Below are 24,364 nucleotides of genomic sequence, written 5' to 3'. Positions count from 1 at the left end.
TTGGCAGCACTGCGCATGTCTACTGTGATGCCCGGACGGAGCGTATACTGCGCCATTACTATTACTTGCCGCTGTACGGGGTTTAATTTGACGCCCATAGTACGTGCTAAGAATGGTGCATGTCGCGGGAGCCAACGCTGATATTGTAATTCTGACTTGTTTACATACGAACTGCGTGGACGCGTCGTTGTACTACACTGCATGTACGTATATAGGTCTGCCCTAATGAGGGGTGAGTTTTAATGCACCGTAGGTGGCCTACTCGAAAGAGAAAGGGGCGTGTTAAGTAGACACTTTCATAACAGGCTGCCCTCTGCGGCGTATGGGAAGATACAAACAAGCTCAGCTGTAGACGAAATGTTACTCGACTAAAATTAGCGCAAATCCCGGCTGTGGCGGCTGCATTTCCGATGGAGGCGGAAATGTTGTAGGCCCGTGTGCTCAGATTCGGGTGCACGTTAAAGAACCCCAGGCGGTCGAAATTTCCGGAGCCCTCCACTACGGCGTCTCATAATATGGTGGTTTTGGGACGTTAAACCCCACATGTCAAAATTAGCGCAAAGAGGCATGCACAGTTCAGGTGCGAGAAGGGAACTATGTCTACGCTGAACTGTTTGAAATCAGTCGGTGCTAGTTTCTATTAAAACACAATCGTAAGGTGTGAGCTGAACTGAATTTAAAAACGAAAGAAGTATACAGTTGCTTAGCACCGCTCCTACCAGTCGGCGCTAGTTTCTATTAAAACACAATCGTAAGGTGTCAGCTTGACTGAACTTAAAAACGAAAGAAGCATACAGTTGCTTAGCACCGCTCGTATATAAAAACGTAATACAAAAGAAAAAAAGTCAGGCCTGGGCGGATGGTGCAGCAGTCGCAGCGAAAGCTTGGAGCCTTTTTTAAACATTCATTGGATAACTGCTGCGAACACTTGCCGGGTACCCAATACGGCATTTAAAATATGTGGGTAGTAGGCCGGCATTCGCTATGCTATTTTTCGTCATTCTTCTGAGAAGCGTGGTATCGCCTAAACACTTGCGAGGAATTTTGTGCCAATTGTTCATGCAGTGGCTGATGACGCTGAGGAATTATGCCTGAAGTGGGTGTGTGCCTCAGTTAATAGGGGAACAAGAACAAGCTTTCGTAACAGGTTGGAGCATTGGACGACCCGCTCGTTACGCCATTCGCATTGTGCGATTCCTGGTTGTTCTTTTGCTGTTCAAAACGCTTTAATTACTCATATTAACGCGATTCTTTTCCCGACATCAAGTCTGTTTAAGGACAAGTTTGCCAAGAAGTCCCAAGCACCGGCGTGACTCAGTGGTAGGATGCTGGGCTGACACGCAGCGGACCCGTGTTCGAGCCCCACTGTGTCTGTTCTGTTCTGTTTTAACTGTTTTGCTGTGGAGAGGTTGAGGTGCCTATTGCCTCGGCTACTCCATATCACAAAGTTCTGCAGCGAAAAATAAAATAATACAGAACGGTACCCCAAAATTAACAATACGGGAAAAAAAAACACATAATAGCACACTGAAACCAGTTCAAATAACAGCCAATACACAGTTTTCTTCGCGCAGTTCACACAGTCGTAAACTATTTACACGCACACCTTACTAATCTAATGTCAGTATATACATGACCACATTTTACATAATACCCATCTCTGGCTGTCAGTCATAGGCGCTTGTCCAGTCCGGTCTCCACTAAAAAGTCTGTCAGCAAGATTATTGCCTTTTTCTGGAGATGCATCTCAGGCCATGGTCCAAGTAGTTTCTTTATTGTGAGGGGCCGTCTGTCCAAACTTGCTAATTTGTTCTTTAATTTTTCTCTTTCATTCGCGTGTTTAACGCACTCCAAAAGAATATGGCGAACATTTTCTTCTGCATGACCACAATGGCATTCCGGTGAGTTGGATCGATATATCTTGTGCAGGAAGCTGTTTGTGTATGCTACTTCCAATCTAAGTCGGTGGATTAATGTGTCTAGGGTGTCGTGGGAGGTCTTTCGCTATGGAAAATTTTCTGTGTGGATCAACTTCGTAAAGTACCGTTTCCTTTGATTTAGGGCTCTCAAACCACTTCTCCATCGGCGTGTCCATGTTACTAGGTTTTTTTTTTCTTACTTCGTGCGATGTGGTTACGGACACCGGTGGTGGCGGACAACTACGGCGCCGAACGTGACCCGAGTTGTGATTTCATAACAGCTTTCGCTGTAAAAAAATGACAGACGTTCAGGAAAAACACACGAATAAACGTTAGCCATGCCCACTCTTTCTTACACCGTCGTCTTGTCCTATTGCCTTTTCTCTAACGTGTTGTTTCGCATCCACTTCGAAGCTGAAGTCTCATACCGCGTGCGCGTGTTTTGGGGCTGCGTAAATGGAGCCGTGCGCAGCCACGGAGGGGCGGGAGAGTAGGAGCGAATCTGCAATGATCTCCGCTCGATCGCCAGTACACCGTTCAGCTTCCGATGAGGGCCCGGAACTGCGAATAAGAATAATGAATAAAAAAAAGAAAATGACTGCGTCAGGGTGAGCCGGCAAGGCGAAACGGGGTCACCTCCACTGCGCCACGTCGTGGTCGGGAAGGAAGAGCGCGCATCGCAGCAGACGACGGCACCCCCCAAAAAAGGTGCCCGCTGACCTTGAGCGCTCATGTGCGCCATCATGCCTGAAGAAGCATCCTGGTTTGCCGGCAGCGCCTGTGCCGCAGTGGCAGCGCACGCATTCCCCGCGCACCACGCGTGCCGCGATTTCCGATGCGTAAGCCGCGCGCGCCTTGCGTCACGCGTGATTTGGGCGCCGGCGTTTCCTCGTTCCGGTGTGGAACCGGTCGCCTTGAACTTGCGCCCACACACGTGCTCGCTGTGTGCACCGTAAGACCTGGTATTCAGTGCACGTTAAAGAACACAGGATAACCTCTGGTCATTAAGGGTAACTTACTGGATTCCCAGAGAAGGCAAGCGGGTTAGGGGGCGACAGAAGGTTAGGTGGGCAGATGAGATTAAGAAGTTTGCGGGTATAAATTGGCAGCAGCAAGCACAGGACCGGGTTAACTGGCGGAACATGGAAGAGGCCTTTGTCCGGCAGTGGACGTAGTCAGGCTGATGATGATGATGATGATGATGATGATGATGATGATGATGATGATGATGAACACCGGGCGGTCTACATTTTCGGAGACCTCCACTACGGCGTCCCTCGTAATCATATCGTGGTTACGTATGCGGTGGTCTAGTGGCTACCATATGCGGTGGTCTAGTGGCTAAGGTACTCGGCTGCTGACCCGCAGGTCGCGGGATCGAATCCCGGTGGCGGCGGCTGCATTTTCGGTGGAGGCGAAAATGCTCTAGGCCCGTGTGGTCAGATTTGGGTGCACGTTAAAGAACCCCAGGTGATCGAAATTTTTGGAGCCCTCCAGTACGGCGTCTCTCATAATCATATGGCGGTTTTGGGACGTTAAACCTCACATATCAATCATATGGTGGTTTTGGGACGTTAAACTCTACATATCAATTATCAAATCAATCATATCGTGGTTTTGGGATGTAAAACTTCAGATGTTGCCACTATGACCTGAAATTAATATTACAGTGCTCGGAAGAACTGTGTGGTCGTGAATACAAACGTTTCTAGATGAGCGCGCCTGCAGTGATTACACCGCAATGGCACTTGTGCATACTCACGCTAATACTCCTTGTCGAAATAACATGAGATAGTTACGAGGATACGACAGCAGTGCTTGCTGTGAAAGCCCGAGCATGTCTTTACGGGAATTTTTTTCTTTTTTTGATTTTCACTAGTCGTAAATACAAACAATACCTATACAGTGCTGCAGAATATAATCTGGCTACTAGCATGGTTTCCGGCTCAAAAATAGTTATTCTGGCCGTCGTTCCCGGAATAGTTGAGACAATCGGTCTCCTTCGGACATTGTTGAAACAAAGTGCGCAGTGCAACCTCAGTTCGTTTACGACCGTCTTTGTCTGTGCGCCAAGCTTTTATTTTTCTTTTTTTAACGTAAATGTTACTTCATTGACGTAAACGGGTACACCCGCAATAGAGTCACGGCTTACTTCAGTGCATTTATTTGTGGCTGCAGTATTAATGACCTAATGTGCATGTCAGAGTACGAGTAGGTTAGAAAAAATCTTCAGCGTGCTCTGTAGCAAGAGACAATAATTGAAATAGCGTGCGCCAAGTTTCGAATGAACAGTCAACATGACGTTGGAAAATTATTTATACGTTGTTACCAGACCAGATATAGCGAGCGCTTGTAATGCTTTTTTTAAATATTTTTTTGACGTACTTTGTGACAGCGCGTGTGGTTGGGTTTCACTGCATGTGACCATTTCTGCGACTTGTGACCCCATACTCATGTATTGGTTTTGAGACGTAAAACGTAAATCCAGATTTTAATTCCGAAGCTTCTTCAGGGGACCTGCACACTTGCAATGACAAATCAGGGTCACTTAACGGTAGAAGCAGAGTGAAAAAAGTATTGACGACGGTTTTTTTTTGTAACGCCCGAGTGGTGTTCAGAACTTCTATATACTTCATTGTCGAAGAGGGTGAAGGTTACTGAAGCATTCGTGACGTTTACAGAGCGCTGCATAACTGGTCGACGCGTACGCGAGCGTTGTATCTGCATCTGCAGGCATTAATGTCGTTAAATTAGTGTTTCCGTGTCATAAGCGCTCTCATTCCGGTCCAGCTGTTACGCGAACGTTTTCTTTTCGAATTTATTTGCACTGACAGCAAGTGCAAGCCGCGAATGGCCGAAAATGTCAGCACGAGAGCTTCATTACAGACGAATCAAACACAACGCTGCAGTGTCACTCGCTTCTTTCTGTTACAAAACTTCTGTGTTTCGTTCTGTAATATTTAAGTGATCCCGGAATACAAATTATCATCAAACGGGCGCGCCGGGTAGGACGGCATGCAAAACCTGCAAGCGAGTTGTATCCGCACACCTTTATTACTTTTAACCCGACCTAAATATTATGACGACCTCGTGACATCGTTTCCGTGCTCTGCGTTATTCGTAGTGCCCGAGAAAACTCGGTTTACCAGTGCTGCTTAGCGGAAACGCGGCCATATTTTTTAGGTAAGTCAAGTGTGTGTGGGACCCTTGCGGAATTTCATGCGTGCCTGAGGTCGCTCGGTGAATATCAGCGCTGCGCAAAACAAGAGGGCAGCCCTTGGACGTTCTCTTAACAGATCAAATTTTTATGAGCAGATCACTTTAGGGGACATAACTGTCGTTTGCTGGCATCGGATGATGTCGTAGCTCTGTGTAATGCAGGCAAAAAACAAATAGCATAGCCATCTGTAGCGAATTGAGCGCTCGCTCGCGCCAAGGACGAGTCTTTTACCTATAGTTCTCCGAGTGCCTATGCGGAATTATTTAAAGGGACACTAAAAGGGAACAATGACTTTGTTTACATTGACAAACTGCCTTCTTAAAACTCTAATGCCGTCTCATTTTAAGTTTATTATTAGCAACAAAACAAAAAACGAGGTGGAAATTTCATATTTACATTTCGCGCCAACATCTCGGCGTGTAGAGTAAGAAATTTTTAATGCATTTTCAGTATTTTAGTGGCATCGACCGGATGAAAATTTCCGCACTTTCGTATGCTAAGTCTACGGCACGCACAGAGAGAAAGCTAAAGAGAAAGGCTGCTCAGTTCCTCACTCCCACCATGCTTGGCACCGCTAGTGCGAAGCTAGCACCCCCTCCACCCCCCCTTTTTTTTACGCAAGTGCGTTGGAAGTATCGCAAAGATATTACACTGAGAGATGGTGTATATACAAAAATCTGGGCATCGTTGAGGTTAGTTGCTTCGCACGAAGTAACGATAGTTGACACTAAATAGTGTATGCAAGCTTCGTGGTTTCACAAAGTTTGCAATGTATGAGAACTTTGCGGCGGGATACGAGCTATGTCTTTCGCGTTTGTGCACACAGGTGCCGTAGGCTTAATAATTTCTCGTGGGTTTCAAGACCACACGAATGTTTTATGTATGAATATGCTAACCCATAGGCTAACCCATCGCTGCTCACACTCAGTACTCTCACGCCTTTTCATATAACTGTTTTAATAATGAGCGCTCAATAAACCAAGGCGGTTATTTTTTTGTCACTTGGAACTGATCCGTTCGTATCATGCATAGATACACAATGAAACATCTTCGTTCCATGTTATAAGGCTGAATTGCATTTAAATGTAGCTGGAGAGAAGCGTCTTATGTTCCTCAATGCATTTTATTGACAGATTTTTTTTTTACCTACGTCGATTAAAAAAACATTCTGTATCATGTTGGAAGTGTTTTGTCAATTTGATACATATGTGCCACAGGGGAGCACGAATTTAGCTGTTCCTCTGAAGAATCGTGCAGTAGTCTTCAGAGCACGTTTAGAATCACATCGAAGCGGACCGTTTCAACACTGAACCGAATTCTTCTGTCAGACCAGCCAAAGCCTCTCGGAATTTGAAGAAAAGCAGCTGGAACTGCAGTGTTCTAGAGCATGCATAGTTCACACGACAGCCTAACAGCTGCGTTTATTCTGTATGGTAATGTAAATCTCTGAAACGAATTAAAGGGGGAAAAAAATCCAGGGGCAACTTGCCCTGTCGGCACAATGAGGCCAAGCGAAGCTTGGCATGTGCGTGTCACGCTTTTCTTTTTTTTCCTTGCCCCGCCGCGGTGGTCTAGTGGCTAAGGTACTCGGCTGCTAACCCGCAGGTCGCGAGATCGAATCCCGGCTGCGGCGGCTGCATTTCCGACGGAGGCGGAAATGTTGTAGGCCCGTGTGCTCAGATTTTGGTGCACGTTTAAGAACCCCAGGTGGTCAAAATTTCTGGAGCCCTCCACTACGTCGTCTTTCATAATCATATGGTGGTTTTGGGACGTCAAACCCCACATATCAAATCAATTATTCTTTTTTCTTCTTTTCCTTCTCTCTTTCTTCTTCCTTTCTTTCTTTCTTTCTTCATTCTTTATTTCTTTCTCTTTATTTTTCTGTCTCTGTATTCTTCTTTCTCTTTATTTCTCTCTGTCTCTGTATTTTTTCTGTTTCTTTATTTCTCTGTCTCTGTGTTTTTCTTTCTTTATTTCTCCCTTTCTGTTTTTGCTTTGTGTTTCTTTCTCTCTTACTTTCTGTTTCTTTCTTCGTATTCCTTTCTGTCTTTCTTTCTGTTTCTTGTTCGTATTTCTTTGTCTCCCTTCCTTTATTTTGATTTTTCTTGTTTTTCTTTCCCCCTTTCTTTCTATTTTCTTTATCTATTCTTTCTCTCTTCTTTCTTTCTTCCTCTCTTTTTCACTTATTTTCTTTTTCGTTATCTCCTCTTTTCTTTTTTTCCTTTCCTTTTTCTTTCTTATTACGCAATACTCCCCCCTAACTATTTCCTTCCTCCTCGCCGGGAAGTGGGCAGCCATTCACGTGATCAGATGATCAACACTTCAGCTACAATACATGCAACAACCTGTGGTCATGCTCCGTAAATTTGGAAGGGTTCACGTGGTATAATTTCGCGTGATTTTACAGTGAAAGAATCAATTGAGGCATAACTTATTTGGAAACTTTGGCCTGAAAACGTGTGAGCGCGCCTTCTGTGCATTTCACTGGGAGTGAGTGTGATTTTGTTGATGAATGTGTGAAACTGGGGAGACTTGCGTTGATAAGATTGGCCCTATGGGCTAGTGGGTTGCACTTGAGCATGTTCTGTACAGACTTGGAGGGACGCTAAAGAGAAACGACGATGTTGGTTAGATTAACAAACTGCACTCAGAACTATAAAGCCATATATTTTTTTTACTATCAAAAGTTCTTTGTTACAATAGTAAGGTTGAAGTTTCATTTTTAAATTCGGCCTTGAAATGTGTGCGCGTGACGTCACAAGTTCCAAAAAGTATTTTCGGTATTTTTTTGTGACATTTGCACGGCGAAATTTTCTAGAACTTTGTATACTAGGTCTATGGCAGCCGCAGATATGTCAATGCACTGCATTTTTATTGCTCAGAAGCTACGTAGTATGCAGTATATGCCTCGAAAATCTTACTGCGTTGCGCTGTTGGGTGCGTGAATTCGGCGTCGCCACCCACATTTTCTCCTCACGTGTTTACCCGCTTACCAAAAGTCGTGTCGCGGTAAGAGTCGGGATTGTGAAATTGTGCTCCATTAAAAAAATTTGTTGTGCTCCTAAGTATTCCTCTAATAGAAAGCGTGTTCTCGAACTTGAGTGTCTGTTGTCAGTGCAGGTTGGCAAAACTTGTGGAGCTCACTCACCCTCACTCGTGAAATAAATTCTGAGCTTTGGACTCGCTCGAACCCGCACTCTCAAACATTTTACTGAGCCGGGTGCACTCGAACTCACACTCGCGAAAATTTTCTTCAGCCGAACTAACTCTGACTGAAACTCACCAAAACATTACTCACCCGGACTCGCTCAGATTCATGACCTGGTCTGAGTCTGAGGGAGTCTGCTCAAGAGTCGGTTAGCGCCCCGCCGCGGTGGTCTAGTGGCTAAGGTACTCGGCTGCTGACCCGCAGGTCGCGGGTTCGATTCCCAGCTGTGGCGGCTGCATTTCCGATGGAGGCGGAAATGTTGTAGGCCCGTGTACTCAGATTTGGGTGCACTTTAAAGAACCCCAGGTGGTCAAAATTTCCGGAGTCCTCCACTACGGCGTCTCTCATAATCAAATAGTGGTTTTGGGACGTTAAACCCCACAAATAAATCAATCAAGAGTCGGTTAGCCTAGAATGAGATTCAACCCGCGTGTTAATGCTCTTTAACACCATTTCGCGTAATGGGTCCTCTTCTTGTTGTTGTTGGACATAGTATCTTAGAAAACGACTCCTGAGTGTTTCCAAACCAGTAAGGTCATTTTTTTTGGAAGAGATGGCAGCATAATATATAATCAACAAGAAATGTTTTTGAAGAATTGCTCCCTCCCCAACGTAATTGATTCATCTGATTAATCAATGTGGAAACGGTGTATGAACGACACTGCCTTGGATACGTGTGAGTAGACGTGAGTATAAACGTAAATTCATGTAGCACTGATAGTAATGCTGAAAATAGCTAGATGGCACCCCTTAGGTGAGCAAAATAAAGTGAAGCTCACTCGTGGAATATATTCTGCGCTTTGGACTCGCCCACATTCAGACTTACTAGTTTTCTTGAGCCGAACTCACTCGGACTCACACTCACGAAAATTTTCTTCAACAGGACTAACTCGGACTCAGACTACCGAAAATATTGCTCACTGGGACTCATTTAGACTCGAACTCACGGCTCGACCTGAGTCTGAGCGAGTCGACTTATGGTTGTCAGTATATATATACTCACCTCTGTGTCAGCGTCTCTACTTCTACCTCTCAGCATATTTTTCTTTTTTTCTGACGTTTTAGGGGGCTTTTATTCGAGTTTAATGAGTCATGCGTTCGAATTCACACAGCAGTGAAATGGGGCAACGTGAAACGACAAGCGACTTCGTCAAAACGCTGCTTTATCACATACGGCTGATCGACGAAAAGCTGGCTATTGAGAGAATGTTCAATAATTTAGAAATCACGCGTACAAACTCTCAGAATTCAACTTCGTGTGCGTCAAAACAAAAAAAAATGTCGTGAGCGACGTTCTTTTTTTCTCTCTCTCTCGCGTACGAAGCCGAATTCTGCGAGTTGTAATATGCTTGCTTAAAATGAAAAGTTACTCCGCATTTCTCCGCAATGAAACTGCATAAGTATAAGACTCGCACGAAAAAAAAAAGAAGAAAATAAACTGGCTGAAGCAACTTTTTTTTTCTAACACATTGTGAAATCGGCAAGAAATCTTCTCATCGCGCTCTCAGGGTCAATAGGTGAAAGCGCCCAAAACCGTTGGGAAAGGCTGACCATGAGAACATGACCGATTCTGGAGGAGGTTTCACACGCGCGCACACATGCACTGAGAGGAGGTTTTCGCTAGTAACACTCGTTGTAGGTGCATTGCATCAAGAAAATGTATCCAGCCTAAACAACAACCAATAGAGGAAACTAAAACAGGAAAGTGGTGTTTGCTAATGATTAATATGAAGGGTTATCTGATTAATGTAGCTCACGTTTATTTTCTTTTTTTTGAATGGAAGAGGAATTTTTCAAAGCACCAATTTTCTTGTTGGGCACAGTGAACTGAAGAATTGGGTCAAGAAAGCATACTGCAGGGTAGAAATTATGACGTAAGTTGAACTGCATCAAAAAAAAAGGGGGGGGGGGTGGTCAAATCACTGTTTGTCTTTCGGTACCGACCCCACAACATAACGTAGGGGGTTTATATCCCACTGATAATTACTACACTAAATTTGCATACAATTAACGTCTTTTATAAATGCCCAACAGTCTGTCGGATTCATTTGGATTTTTTCGTCTCCTTCAAGTGACCATACAGAAAAGGAAATCCGAAAGGCAGGCCGGAAGGGGGAAGTGGAAGCTTGCGATGAGAAATTAACAAAACACTGGGAGGAGGGGGGGGGGGTGCAGGTGGCTGAAGCTACCTACTGTAGCTCTAGCTGTCACACACTGTGTACGAATTTCTCGTCATATAGGGAAGGAGCAGTCAATCCAGCCGCTACTTGCTTGTGTTACATTTCTGCCATTCTGTAGATGCAACTATCCGCTGTCGAGTGTCACTATACGTGTCGCCTGCAGAAGTAACAAAGTTGCCATGAGAACCGCTCGTCGCCTGCTGGAAAGACGCACTGCGTCGTATGACCAGACGAAACGTTATGTAAAGTGCGTAGAGTATATAAACGTGTGTAAATCGTACAGGCTGTGCCAGGCTTGGTATTGCAACATGTACCGAACTGCGCTGATCTGTAAGCGGATAATTTAAGAGACGATGACGGACGGCGTTCACGAACGACGAGGTGAATCGAGTTAGGCTATGGAACGTGTAGGCGTACAAGGAAGTAAGGCGAGATGGTCGACACCCTGGTTTGACAGCACGTGATTAAGTGTACCACTCTCGCCTCCTTGCACGAGGCATTTATGTAACCTGTAGCTCACGTTCTGCCCGCTAATGGCTTCTGTGGCTTTACAGGTGATTGCCGCGCTTGAACGCCTCCGCCGGAACCTGTAGATTAGAGAAACCGGAAATGCACCAGGAAGCGGAAACAGTGAACGAAAGCAGCCGAGGAAGCGTGCAGGGTAGATACCCCGCAAGCGAATGTCAGGATCCCATACATCCCGACAAGACCTTATATATAGCTATGTCTGGCCTGGATTACCATAAAATTGTTAAAGGCGTGCATTACGTATACACGCGTTTAACCAACGTTTATCTAAAAACGTTGGTTAAATCCGTGTAACTGTCTGTAGGATGTGTATATTCAAGTCATGTCGCGAGCTCGTCCGGCGCGTGTTGCTGATGCGGGGAAGAAAACAAATTGCTTCGCGTGAGCCCTGAAATTGACGCCGAACGCAAGTCGAGCGTAGATCGATCAGGTTTCTGTTAAGGAAAATCAAACTTCGGTGAGTTTCCCAGGTAGTCGAAAGTGTTTCTCTTTTTTTTAGGCTACATTATAATCTCTACGGAGCTTTTTATTTCTGCCTAATAAGCGCGGACTACTATGTAGTCAATAGGATGGAAAGGTGGGCTAGTTGGTAATTCATGATGGTTCAGCGACCATTACTATGTAGTGAAACACGAACAAAATATGGATGTGGTGAATTATCAGATACAAAGAAGCCAAAAATTAGTTCACTATATTTCATTTCACTGATATTTGCACATACATGTACTTATAATGGACACCGTACTTCGAATGAATTTGCGGTCGTATAAGTGACTTCGTTGCTCGGTTAAACGGCATGTTTCTGAATCATCAGGTGTCCGCCGCGGTGGTATAGAGGGTGCTCGCCTCTTGACCCGCAGGTCACGGATTCAATCCCAACTGCAGCGGTCGCATTTCGATAGAGGCGAAATGGTAGACGCCCGTGGGCTGTGTGATGTCGGCGCACAATGAAGAACACCGAATGGTCAAAATCTTCTACGGCGTGCGCCAATAATATCGTGGCTTTGGGCATCGAACTCCAGAAATTACCAACCATTCAGTGTGTCTACATTTTGATCTGTAAAACGCCGAGTACTTCTACATGCAGTATTGCGCTGGAGGCTGTATTCAGCAAAGCATTCGTTGCTTGCGCTTTCGCCCGGAGAGCTTCGACGTCGGATATCCCAGAATTGAGAGGCGGGAGGGGTATTCGCGCCTTAATTCCTCTGACGTCATGGCTGCACAAAAGAATGAATGGATGTTCAGCTCATTTCGACTTCTCGCAGCAGCACTTTCTATAGCTACTGTTAATTGAAGCCAGGGGCAGAATCGAAGCGGACAAACTGTGTGCGTGGTATTCTTGCGAACGGTTGTACCACCTTGTTTAGTCTCCACGGCTTGAAATACCAATGCTGAAATGCGAAAACGTCGAAAAGATACAAAAAAAGATGTATATGGATGTTGACTGCAGCGTAATACCAGTGTAGAAAACGGAGGTAGAACAAAAATGTAGATTGGGCAATCGCTAGTTACATGATCACATATTAGCTCTAACCGCAGGAATCTCGCGTATCACGCGCACGCGATGACGGAACTAAAATACGCTGCAGTATCAATAAGAGCCCGGCGACACTACCTAGCCAGGAATCGTTTACAGGTCGTATTGCAAGAACACCCGAACATGTAACGGCATCTTTATAGGCGTTTACCGGTCTGCTCAACCTTACTCAATTGTCGGTGTAATGCACTGTTTGAAGGAACGTTAGACTATATAGTTACCTATCTTCGAAGCGAATGATGGAAGAAACGTGGGCATGCGGTCTTCCTCGCCCAACTGCTTTCTATATACTCTTAGAAAAGCAAGACGAGGCGAACAGCGCATGTGTGATGTGTTAGCATTATTATATCCTTTATTTCACGTGCACAAGTGAGTTTAACGCGATGGTGACGCCCTCACAGTGATTGGCGCAGTGTGCAGAATGGGCAAGTAAAGGAATAATGGGGGATCGGAAAAGATACTTTGTGCCAATGATGCGTGTTCACGGAGAGATTCATATTTTCCTCGTTAGTGCATGCAATGGTGGAGGAAAACAGGTGACCGTCTATGCTGGTATATGGGGCGAGGCAGTCGGGCCGTGTGTGTGGTGCGCACAGTAGCGGGCGTGTACCAGCTAGGCCCGCAGTAAAGCTCACATGCGCGCATGCGCAAACGAATGCGTGCGTCGGCATTGACGCACGAAGACGTTCGCTTATCTCCCGGTTCACTCATTAATTCCTTTCTTCTTACCGGTCTGTTTTTTTTTCTTTCTTTTTTTGCTCTTCTAAGAAACTGCGCTTCTTCATGGCGTGATTTCGGGCTGGATCGCCTCAGCTTCGCAGCGTTTTGTTCGCGGGCCACGGTCCTTTTTGTGCGTCTGTATACATCATTTATTTCGTGACGTCTATGGCGAGTCGCCTGGTTACCCTCCTCCATTTCTATAAAACTAGTGAAACATTTCGACTGGTGCTGGACGAACTGACTTCCTTTTGGCTGCGTGACAAGACTCGCGATGTCAGCCACCCTATAGCGTATACCACAATTATATGGTGCGAATCGTATACGTTTGCGCTGATGTTTATTTTTCTTTTTTTTTCCTGCCGGGAATTCGGGGTAGGTGATGCGTGGCTACGTGACGCTTCACACATAGGTTTACATTTGTTTTGTTTTGTTTCCTTTTGCCGACTCTCCGCCGCGTGCGCCTAAGCTTATATATGTACTCGGAGGGTGTGGCGTGCTGTCGTCCGATAAGTACACAGTGAGTGGGCAGTTCCATATTTAAAACAGTGGTCTGTGGGCCGAGTTGCCCTCGCGCTGTAAAATCTGCTAGCATCATCATCATTATCCGTGTGATCTCATATTCCATCTGAGCCTACTGTATATATATTAATAGACGTAAGGTACAATAATAAATTTATTTTTATTTATTGAATTGTTGTTTCGCGTGGACGCATACATTTCTGCTGTCGTCGAGCGCCATAAAAGTATTTAAAATATCTGGAATGAGCTCAATTTGATGCATTTGTTTCTTTTATAGCTCAATCTCTCGAAGCATATAATGCGAGGAACATTCCACTACGCCATCTATCGAATACCATGTTAGTAATTCAAAACGAAAAGGCTCGATTGTTCAATCTATCAATTAATCAGCCAGTCAATTAATCAAGCGATCAATCAACAATCAGTCTTGCTAGCTAATTTATCATGGTAAGTTTAAAGAGTGGAAAACCGTGATGACACAGTTGTAAAGGTGGAGATGTCGGCCTCAGTGTAGTCCACCTAGCCTGCTACACCAGGCAGCATAAGGGGTTCGGAATAGAAACAAATGTGGAACGTGAAGGAGATGAGTTTTGTGACTGTACACTGTACACATGATATAGCGTTAGCACAAAGCGCACGTGATCGCGTCATCAGTGTCTGCGTCTTTACGAGCTACTGCAGCATACTCTTGAGTACCGTCTGTAAAGAGTTCATTAGTTTTGAAGAAATATGATGCACCACTGATGTGTTTAAAACCGAAAGTATCAATTTTGCATGGCGCGAAATAATTCCACCACAGCATGACCTTGATGGCCGAGCCCGATATGAATGTCCTTGCTCTGTCTGAAGATTTAAGTCAAGTTGATTATTTCTTTATGGTACATGTACTTTAAACGTCGTTTTTTTTTCTGTACTCACGATGAAAGCTCATGGAGGGCGCAAGACAAATCGAGTGCTCGGTGCGTCATTCTGCTATTCCTTGAGTGGCGATGCGTTACTGAGCTAACAAGCAAATAATCATCGCAAAAAGCCGCAAACAGAGGCGCAACTTTTGCGAACAAGCTCGGAAGAAGCGGGAATTAATGAATTTTTTTTCATTCTTCAAAACATATTTCATTATAATAAAAAAAGTGCCTCAAGTACGAAAGGCAGTTTGAAAAAAATCACTAATCCGCAACTATGAACAAGAGCAAATTTATTTTTAACATTGTCTTCAGAGTAGTAGTTAGTGTATGATTGACGTTTTTTGGTAATATACTATCCCAACCAATGTTTGACTTCAACCATGGCCTCCAAGATCGCAGGCAGGCGGCGTGGTTTCCGCGCGCCCGCAATCTCGGAGGCCATGCTTCAACACTCGATTACTCAATCATCGACAAACGCGCTATTAGTGAATGTGGGGATCACAAACGCTGCTATATATGCTGGGAAAATGCAAACAAGCCTAATATACGCGACAAGTGACAGGAAAGTTCTAGAGCGACTCGGCAAAAAGAAAAAAAAATGAATCCGCTTATTATAAGTGGAACCCGCAACTCTAGGCCTAATCGTAACTGCGGCATTAAGCAAATCAGAGATGCTGTACCAGCCCTCTGAGCCAATCGGGGATTGCCAACGGCGGAACTGGATAATGCTGAGACTAACACTCCGGCTACAAAGCACGTTGTTTGCACAGCGTGAGTGCTTAATTGCAGTGCGGATGCTTCTTTCTCATCGCAGGCGAATCAGCTTGTGGGTCGTCGCCATGGCGTACGGGCCTTCAAGAAGACGTTACGGAGCACCTTCGACTCCTCAATGTTCATCAGTCAGAACTTCTTCCTCTACATGGTGCTGGTCTGCGTCAGCACGTAAGTAGCTGCAAGATTTTGCATGTCGTCCACACACGTAATTCCTGTTGTGTGCGTGCAAATTTGGTTTTTAAATGCGAATGCATTTCTTAGTCGGGATATGTCAGACACCCGGCCTTGTCCGCGGCGGTGGCAGGTGTTTTCTCCACTCTCACTCCCTCTCCCATAGCAACAGCTGCGGGTGCGCGCGTTTATCCTCGCCCCTAGCAACCGGAGCATGGGGTGTGAGTGTAGGCGAGGGTAGGTGCAGTGCTTCGCCGCTCCTTCCCTCGCCGTTCGTTCTCCTCATCTGCGCCCCACCCTCCCGTCCGCTCGCGCCTCATTTTCGACTGTTCGCTGGCTGGGTGCCTCTCAAGAACATCCAGAAATGTGTGCTTGGTCCAGCAGGCCCGTGAAGCGGTGGAGAGGCAAGGCCTTGACGTCCCGACATGAGAGACTTGAGCCTGGGCCACTAATTTGCTGAACGATAAAGTTTTTCCAACACCACCACGCCGCTGTGAAACTCCAACGCCGAGCCGAGACCGCTGGCGCCCCACTCTCCCGTTCGCTGGCTGGGAGTTTCACAAGGCGATGACAGAAGTTGGTGAAAACGAGTAACTGACGGCAATGGTACCCTCTCTAGGCGTGGGAAATGCGATGCATTTCCTCACGATTCCCTTCGCCGAGGTGGGGGTATCTTTTTTTTTTGCGGGGGGGGGAGGGGTAAGGAGTAAGCGACGCCAATAATTAGGAAAATGCTGTCACCCAGCGTTGCATTTCCCCAACGTTACGGGTTTGCATAGGTCGGCGAACTCACTCATCCATGATATGGTTAACTCAGGCTCAGATTGAGTCGTGAGGCCGAGTCTGAGCGATTCCGGGTGAGTAATATTTTGGCGAGAGTGAGTCGTGGTCAGAGTGAGTCGTAAGCGCAAAATGCGTTTCTTGGGTGAATGGGTGGGTGGGTGAGTGGGTGGATGGATGGGTGAGCGAGCTATACACTTTTTCGCTGCTCGGTGGTTTTATTTACTCAACTTCAGGGTTACTATCAGCTTTGCGTATAGGCTCGTTTATGATCACGCCAGCTCGCACATATTTCGTAGCACCAGCGTTCATACGCCAGTTCAATATTTATTGATCAGTGGTCGGAGTTAAAAAGAGGGCAGGGGGGGGGGATGCCGTGATCTCCTGACCCCTAACACTGGAAACTCTTTCCCGAGAATTCTCGGTAAAATGACCTCACGTTTATCATTCGTTTTATTTAGTATATGTCCTTGCTAAATTGCTATTACTGATCTCATATTTGAAGATAGGAGATCAAAAGGCGCCTGGTAGAGCACCGATTATGCGAGGTATTGGTGCTGAAGAGGGTTGACACCGAGTTCGAAGAAGTCAATTGCACGCTAACGGGCTCAAGAGCCGGCTCACTCAAGCTCAGATAATTTGAATCCGAGTGAGTCCGATTGAGGAAAAATTTGGTGAATTGAAGTAAGTGATTTCCAGGGGCAAAATATATTTCGTGAGCTTCACATTTTTTTTTTTTTGCCGACCTATGGTGGTATGTCAATCGGAACAAGAAAACGTAGCGCCGGTATTTAAAGGTCTACGACGCACAAAAAGGTGAGTATTCCCGCTTTTTCAGCAGGTAGCCTTACATTTAGATTTCTAGCCTGTTCTAAAATCCCCTATCATCTTCTCTGAAGTTCAACCACATTCAGTCACAAATTGCCGAGAAATCTTCTCAGACCTAGCGGCGTCTAAACATTTGACGTAGACTGCACGCAACCTGTCTAAGCAGCACCGGAGTTACTTACTGATGCCTTTTGTGAGTTTTGAAAGCGCCAAAACACTACTTAATACAGGTGATAATTTCTTGCTCAGTCTTCGCATTTCATCTTAGATATAAGCGAAATAATACACTTTTAAGCATTTTGCGCAGAGTTTTAAGTTGTTCCTACCTAGGGACTCGGGGCTCAAATCGGGAAACTATTCTCTGAACATGGACGACAGGTGGACCGTGTTCAAATGCAAATATACCCAAGGAAACGTGATTGTTTTCCGAGTCATTGAGCACGCACGCTTGCTCGTACACCCTTTAATTCACTGTTACACTGGCTCACGCGCAACCACGCACAAACACCAATGATTGCAGTCGTGAATACAAATCGATTTTAATCGTATTCGTTGTAGTATACTTGCTTTAAGAAGTGAGGTTGATCTACGAAACGGGGCACGTAATCTTTGCGGAGTTGAGCGCTTCGCCAAAATGCATGGTACAAAAGATCTTGATGCGTAATGCTCTTCGGAATACGAAAGGGGGAGACAAGTAGAGGTCGTTGATCGAACTGCTCCTGCACGAATCAGAATGTGACGTCAAACGTGACGTCACCTCGCGAAAAACACCTCCCGTGAACACTGTCTCGTGAACTCCGAAAATAATTGTGTTGCTGTCACGGTGGTCACGTGTTCGCGAAGCGGGTTGCACACCGCGCATTATGCAAGGGGAGAGTTATTTCTAGCCACGATAAGTCTACGTGATCGAAGGCGATTGTATGCCTGCCACCCTTTTCTGTATATGTCAAGGTCACGCGATGCCAACCTATAATGAATAGTGTATCTCTTTGGGAGCCGAGCGAATCTCAACCCTTTCTCGTTGTAATTGATTGGGGTCAGCGATGATGTCTCCGGCTTTTACATTTATCTGTTACTTTTATTTTGCTCTCAGGTGTGATTCTTTTAACGGCTGCTGTTGTGCTCATAGCTGTCTTCGCTTTCCTGAACGTCGATGCCCTTGGCTATCGATCGACCCCTCTATTGCGTCACGATGCACTTGAGTGCGCCACCTTACACGAAATCTGTCACTGGCATAGACCTTGAAGGAGAGAACTGGATGGTCTTTCAAACAAACGCCTCGAAGAACAAAAAAGTGAAATCTTAAATTAAGACGTTGCGTGATCGCGCAACGAGGCCAAGGCTTATCCCGATCACTGCATACTGAGTCACCTGATCGAGCACGCTTGATGACGCAAGAAAAACGTGGATTTCGGATGAAGGGCAAAAGAGGCATGGATGCATTGGGGAAACAAATGGCTAGGCGCAGAGTAGTAGTAGTAGTTAGTAGTAGTAGTTAGTAGTACTTAGTAGTAGTTGTTAGTAGTAGTATTATATTTGAAGAATAGTGTCATGATTCGGGAAATGAGTTGAACGGGTATAAACGTGCAAAGGACGTCGTCGTGGCTGTTATTCAATGACACAGTCGGGTATCTCAAGATGTCTACTTGCAGGTATATTGCTGCGAGCTCCATATTTCTTGTTTATGCATATATATGTATACTGCGTCTAAATAGTTTTTGCTGCTTATAAGTCGCATACAGCCTCATACAACATTCTTCAAGTTCACAGGAAGAGAAACCTATATCCTAGTCGGTGACGATTCATTTTGCGAGCAGCTTATAGCACTAAGAAGATGATGACGAAGTCCAAAGAAGATAACGACGTGAGTGCTTCCGTATGTATGTATGTATGTATGTATGTATGTATGTATGTATGTATGTATGTATGTATGTATGTATGTATGTATGTATGTATGTATGTATGTATATATATATATATATATATATATATATATATATACATACATACAGGGAGGGTGATATTTTGTTTTTCAAGGGGAGATTTTTCAGAGGGGGATAGGTTTATAACCCCAGCGCGTGAAAACTAGCCCGGAGTCATTCCACTACATGACGTCTCATACTCGTACCGTTGCTTCTCGCACAATGAAATCTCAAGAGATTCGTTCAATTCGGACGCGTTTTATGACTCCTTTCAAAGCCAATATATACACCGAGAATGGCTATTTACTTCTACAGCATTCTGAAATCAAACACATTGTGGAACAACGAGGAAGTAATTTTCGCTTCCCTCATATGGCGCACGTGTATACTTCTTCCTTCTGTGTTAATCACCTTTCGCGCCATTACCCGGTGGTCTCGAAAGGTGCTCGACTTGCACGGAAAACACTTCGCTTTTATTCTCTCGTACATTCTTCAACTCTCTCAGCAGTGTCAACATCGTCACGTGACAGACTAGACAGCAAACGCACGTCGTGCCAAGTATTATAGTGGTCGGTAAACTGAAGGCGTAAGCTTTCTCGTAAAGCATGAGAACCTTCTATTTCGGCCATTTTTGTCGATCCAGCTTAGGTGCTCAAGGCAACGTGAACCGCAGCCAATGCAATCATACGCCACGAGCGTTCTTTCGCAGATGAGGAAAAGTGGGAGCTGATTTCGCTGGAGCTGGCCGCGGGGGGGGGGGGGGGGGAGGTCAACAAATGTGTGCCCGTTTTGAACGCGGTCGTGCTGTGTACACTCGAGGAAGTGCTGCCAATCTCTCTCCTTCTCGGTCATACTCGGTCTCGCATGACTTTGCCGCCACTCGAACAGTTGCGATTACTCTTCGCCGCTGTCTCAAGAGGAGGAGAAAGATCGAAGGCGCTTCAAGCTGAGCCTTTAAGGAAGAGGAAATGGGTTCTACGTACGCGCGTGTTACGTGGCTGTTGTTATAAGTTTCCATACTGTTTTTGTTTAGCGCACTCTCGTGTCAAGGGTGTTTGAAGGAAACAACTTGCTTTTTATGTATCGTTTTTTTTTATCGAGGAAGGTAGAAACTGAGAGAAAGTAACGCGAACGAACAAGTTGATGGATATTTTATTGTCGCGTTTGGCTTTGGCCTTAGTGGTCATCCGCGCCCCGCCTCGGTGGTCTAGTGGCTAAGGTACTCGGCTGCTGACCCGCATGTCGCGGGATCGAATCCCGGCTGTGGCGGCTGCATTTCCGATGGAGGCGGAAATGTTGTAGGCCCGTGTGCTCAGATTTGGGTGCACGTTAAAGAACCCCAGGTGGTCGAAATTTCCGGAGCTCTCCGCTACGGCGTCTCTCATAATCAAAAGGTGGTTTTGGGACGTTGAACCCCACAAATCAATCAATTAGTGGTCATCCGCGATGGCGGCCTCAGCATTGGCGGAACGCCCGTGTGGGCCTCAGCTTCGAATCATTCAGGATCGTTTTTCTCGAGAAGTGATCGCGAGATGACACCTTCCGTTGTTTTTCGTATATCGTAGAAGAGGCTCCACTTCGATGACCACACGTGCCCCCAGGCAGGCCTTTCCAACGTACCGACGCGACACACCCCACTTTGCGCTCTATTCATAGAATCACAGCTACTTAACTATTTACGCAACCGCTTCGTGTGGCAAAGGAGACATGGCATGTTTGAAATACGGGCAGATTGCGCCGATTGGTACGTTTTTACTGCGATGACTCGGAATCTGTCGCTCGGCAATATGTCCCGGTAGTGATTCCCAGTCGCAGTTGCTGTGTTCTGGTGAGTTGAAGATTACAAGAATTGCGGGGAAAACTTATCTAATGGGGTGTGCTAAAATCAATCCGAAGCACCTTCCATGCATTCCGGTTTATTTCAGCACGTTAGACTATAGACCAACCAACGGATGATCTTCAGAATTAAATTAAGGTCTCGTTTGTCTTTTAATATTCCTGACATCATTTATCATGACGGATTGTTGCAAGTCTTTTTGGCTACCATTATTCGAGGCGCACCTCTTTTATGCACCGCTGTCCGACGTATCTCGGAATTTCCTCGTGGCGCAGCCACGCTGTCGGCAGAGTACGTCCTAAATTTGGTTTATCGACAGAATGATGAGCTGCTCTCATTGGCGTTTTTTTCCCTTCGGGTTGGCATATATATAAGGCTAATTTAGCTGAGATGCATAATAAAGATAAGTCATATGCGTCATCACTCTCGTCCCTGCCTACGGCCTATATACCAGCAGCATTGTGCCCATCTCCATGCATGTTCATAGGTATGCAACATTGAATGCAGTGAGCATCGCCGAATACACTAATAAGATAGCCGGAATAACCATGAACTTAGCAACTTATGTGAAAATAAGTTGAAATGCGACTGTTACAAAATTTCATCGTTTAAAATATATATAGGAGTAAATGTTGTAAAACCGATTAACGTACGCTCGTCTTGCGTGAACAGGTGATAAAAGAATACAAGATATTATTCACAACAACATGTGCATGTTCTTACTTTTCACTCAATATCACCGCGAGAACTGCCGCGTACAGTGGATACGGATGTTCAACCTGTCTTGAACTAAGAAAAAGCTTGCCTTTTTGGTGACCTCGTTTACCTGAATGCGGCAAGGGTGAATCGTGCCAGTTCTCGGGACGTGTACGTGAATGGCAGTGTCTTCATTCGTGTCCTTCTTGCATCTGTGTTCGTTCTGCTCTCGTACTATAACTATCATCTATATTGCGTGTTTTCTTGCATGTGGTTACGTTTACTTATTGCGGTGATAGTTACGAAGTACTCTGTGAATCTACCCGGTTTGCTTCGTGAAATGGATGTATCGGATGTTTTTGGAGGTGCTTGTTTATGATATTACAGAATTTGTCTTTTTGTATTCATGCACCCCACTCCTGCAGTATTTGAAAATAAGAAAATAAATAAATAAATAAATAAATAAATAAATAAATAGTGTTCTGATACTGCTTCAATTACACGGACCTCCCTTGCGCTCACTATTAGAACTGCTTTTTTTTTATGGCACATCTGACACTATTTACTACTTCTTGCTTTTTTCTGTTCGCCAGCTGGAACGATAAAATACAAGCGTATCTAGGTTTCTTCTCTGGTGAGGCGTATATATATATATATATATATATATATATATATATATATATATATATATATATATATATATATATATATATATATATATATATATATATATATATATATATATATATATATATATATAGTGTATGTGTCTGTATATCTATATCGCCTTATTAAACCGCATAGAAAGAAAAAGTACGGAGGTGTTCTCTATAAGGCAGCCTATCTTTATATTAACGGTGACTTCCACTTGAAAGTTCGAATATGGTACTGCACTTTCTGCGTTAATTATTACATTTTTTTTTCTTTTTTAGGTCTTTCCTGCTCAGTTAACGTTCTCTTAAGTTGTCTTGACCTTTGACTAATGTGCAGTTAATTTTTGCCAATATGAAAATAACGAGAGACCTAATAGGACGGCGTTCGCACCGATGCAGTTGCCCATGTGCAGTATTTTCATTTTTATTGTAGCGCAGATTCAATCTCCAAAAGCGGTGTCAATAGCTCTCCACTTTAGGTGCAGCTAGTTAATTACCGCCTCCGCGAGGTCGCGTTTCCTTACAAAAATATTCTACAGAATGTATAAAAACAAGATTAAATAGCCTGTGGATTGTCAAAATGCATTTTTGGAAAGGTTGGTTGATGCATACTCGTCGCAGTTCGCCTTCATGTGCGCTAGACATAAATATGCAGCAGCTAGCTGTGCAGCAAGGACCGAACTCTAGTGGCCCCGCCGCGGTGGTCTAGTGGCTAAGGTACTCGGCTCGAAGTTGCACCGTGTCATAAGACGGAAGACTTGAACAATGAACATGCAGTCACTAGGAATGGTGGCTCGGATGACGCTATATCGCCCCGCCGCGGTGGTCTAGTGGCTAAGGTACTCGGCTGCTGACCCGCAGGTCGCGGTATCAGATCCCGTCTTTGGCGGCTGCATTTCCGATGGAGGCGGAAATGTTGTAGGCTCGTGTGCTCGGATTTGGGTGGTCGAAATTTCTCAGGTTGTCAAAATTTCCGGAGGCCTCTACTACGGCGTCTCTCATAATCATATGGTAGTTTTGGGACGTTAAACCCCACATATCAATCGACCAAACTCTAGTGTGGATTGAACGCTTGAAACAATTTTAAAATAAATTGTCCTTAAATATGTAAATAAAATTTATGAACTATATTTTTGATACTTTTATACCGCCTGAGAACAGCAGTACGCATATGTACCACTTATCATGCCATGCCTGGCTACGAACAGTGGTACATATATGTACCGTTATTTTTTACGAAATGTATTCTGTCGAATTTCTCAAAAATAGTTGCAAACATTTTCTTAAGCCGTTGTAAACGTTGTTCTGCAGATTTTAAGAAAAATATTTTGAAGGTAGAGCCTCACAAAGGGTTGAATGACGTCGACAATCATGACTTCACGGTGAGATGGTGGGAAACTTAAGGAAACGTCGCCACCTCTCCGTTGTTTCTATCGTATTTTCTTGCTTATACCACACAGCTTACGTATTTAAGCTACTCTGTTAGTATGTCAAAACCCGGTATGCTAACGCAGCTAGAACATTTTTTTTTCATTTAGCGTCTGAAGGTTGACGCATATGCATTTACTGTTGCTGCAACTGGTTGCGTAATTCGAGCGAGCCACGAAGAATGGAAGAACAGATGACAAAGCTGGCCTTCGTTCGGAACCGTACAACAACAAAAAAAAAAAACAATGTATTAGCTTATATGTTGCTAAATAGCCTCATTGTACTGCACGTGGCCGCTGATCCGTGAGGACAACGCCGCTCTCTCCGACCTACATTGACAACCCGCAGCGCAATGTAGAGGCAGGCAGTGAACACTGCTTCTTCAAACCTGTACACGGAGGCAACGCTGCACAAGAGCTGTAATAAGCTCGTTTATATTTGCTAGCATTGACTTGCAATTGACGTGATTATCGTGTGGCCCAGATAATGCTGGCCAGTTTAGTCTTAAAGAAAGAGCAATGATATGCTAATTTTGATCG

General features: G+C 44.9%; 1 protein-coding gene across 1 annotated transcript in view; it reads left to right on the top strand.

The window, feature by feature from the left end:
- Nucleotides 1-24,364, top strand: part of LOC119174372 (transmembrane protein 135) — a 53,542-nt gene that overhangs the window by 3,335 nt on the left and 25,843 nt on the right. Inside the window, exon 2 of the mRNA XM_037425244.2 lies at nt 15,551-15,678. Coding sequence (XP_037281141.1) covers nt 15,551-15,678 — 128 coding nt within the window. The remainder of the gene's footprint in view (nt 1-15,550; nt 15,679-24,364) is intronic.

Source organism: Rhipicephalus microplus, chromosome 5, assembly GCF_043290135.1.
Source record: "Rhipicephalus microplus isolate Deutch F79 chromosome 5, USDA_Rmic, whole genome shotgun sequence".
NCBI classification, from domain to species: Eukaryota; Metazoa; Arthropoda; class Arachnida; order Ixodida; family Ixodidae; genus Rhipicephalus; species Rhipicephalus microplus.
The sequence above is the reverse complement of the archived record's forward strand: the minus strand, read 5'-3'. Positions and strand labels throughout refer to the sequence as shown.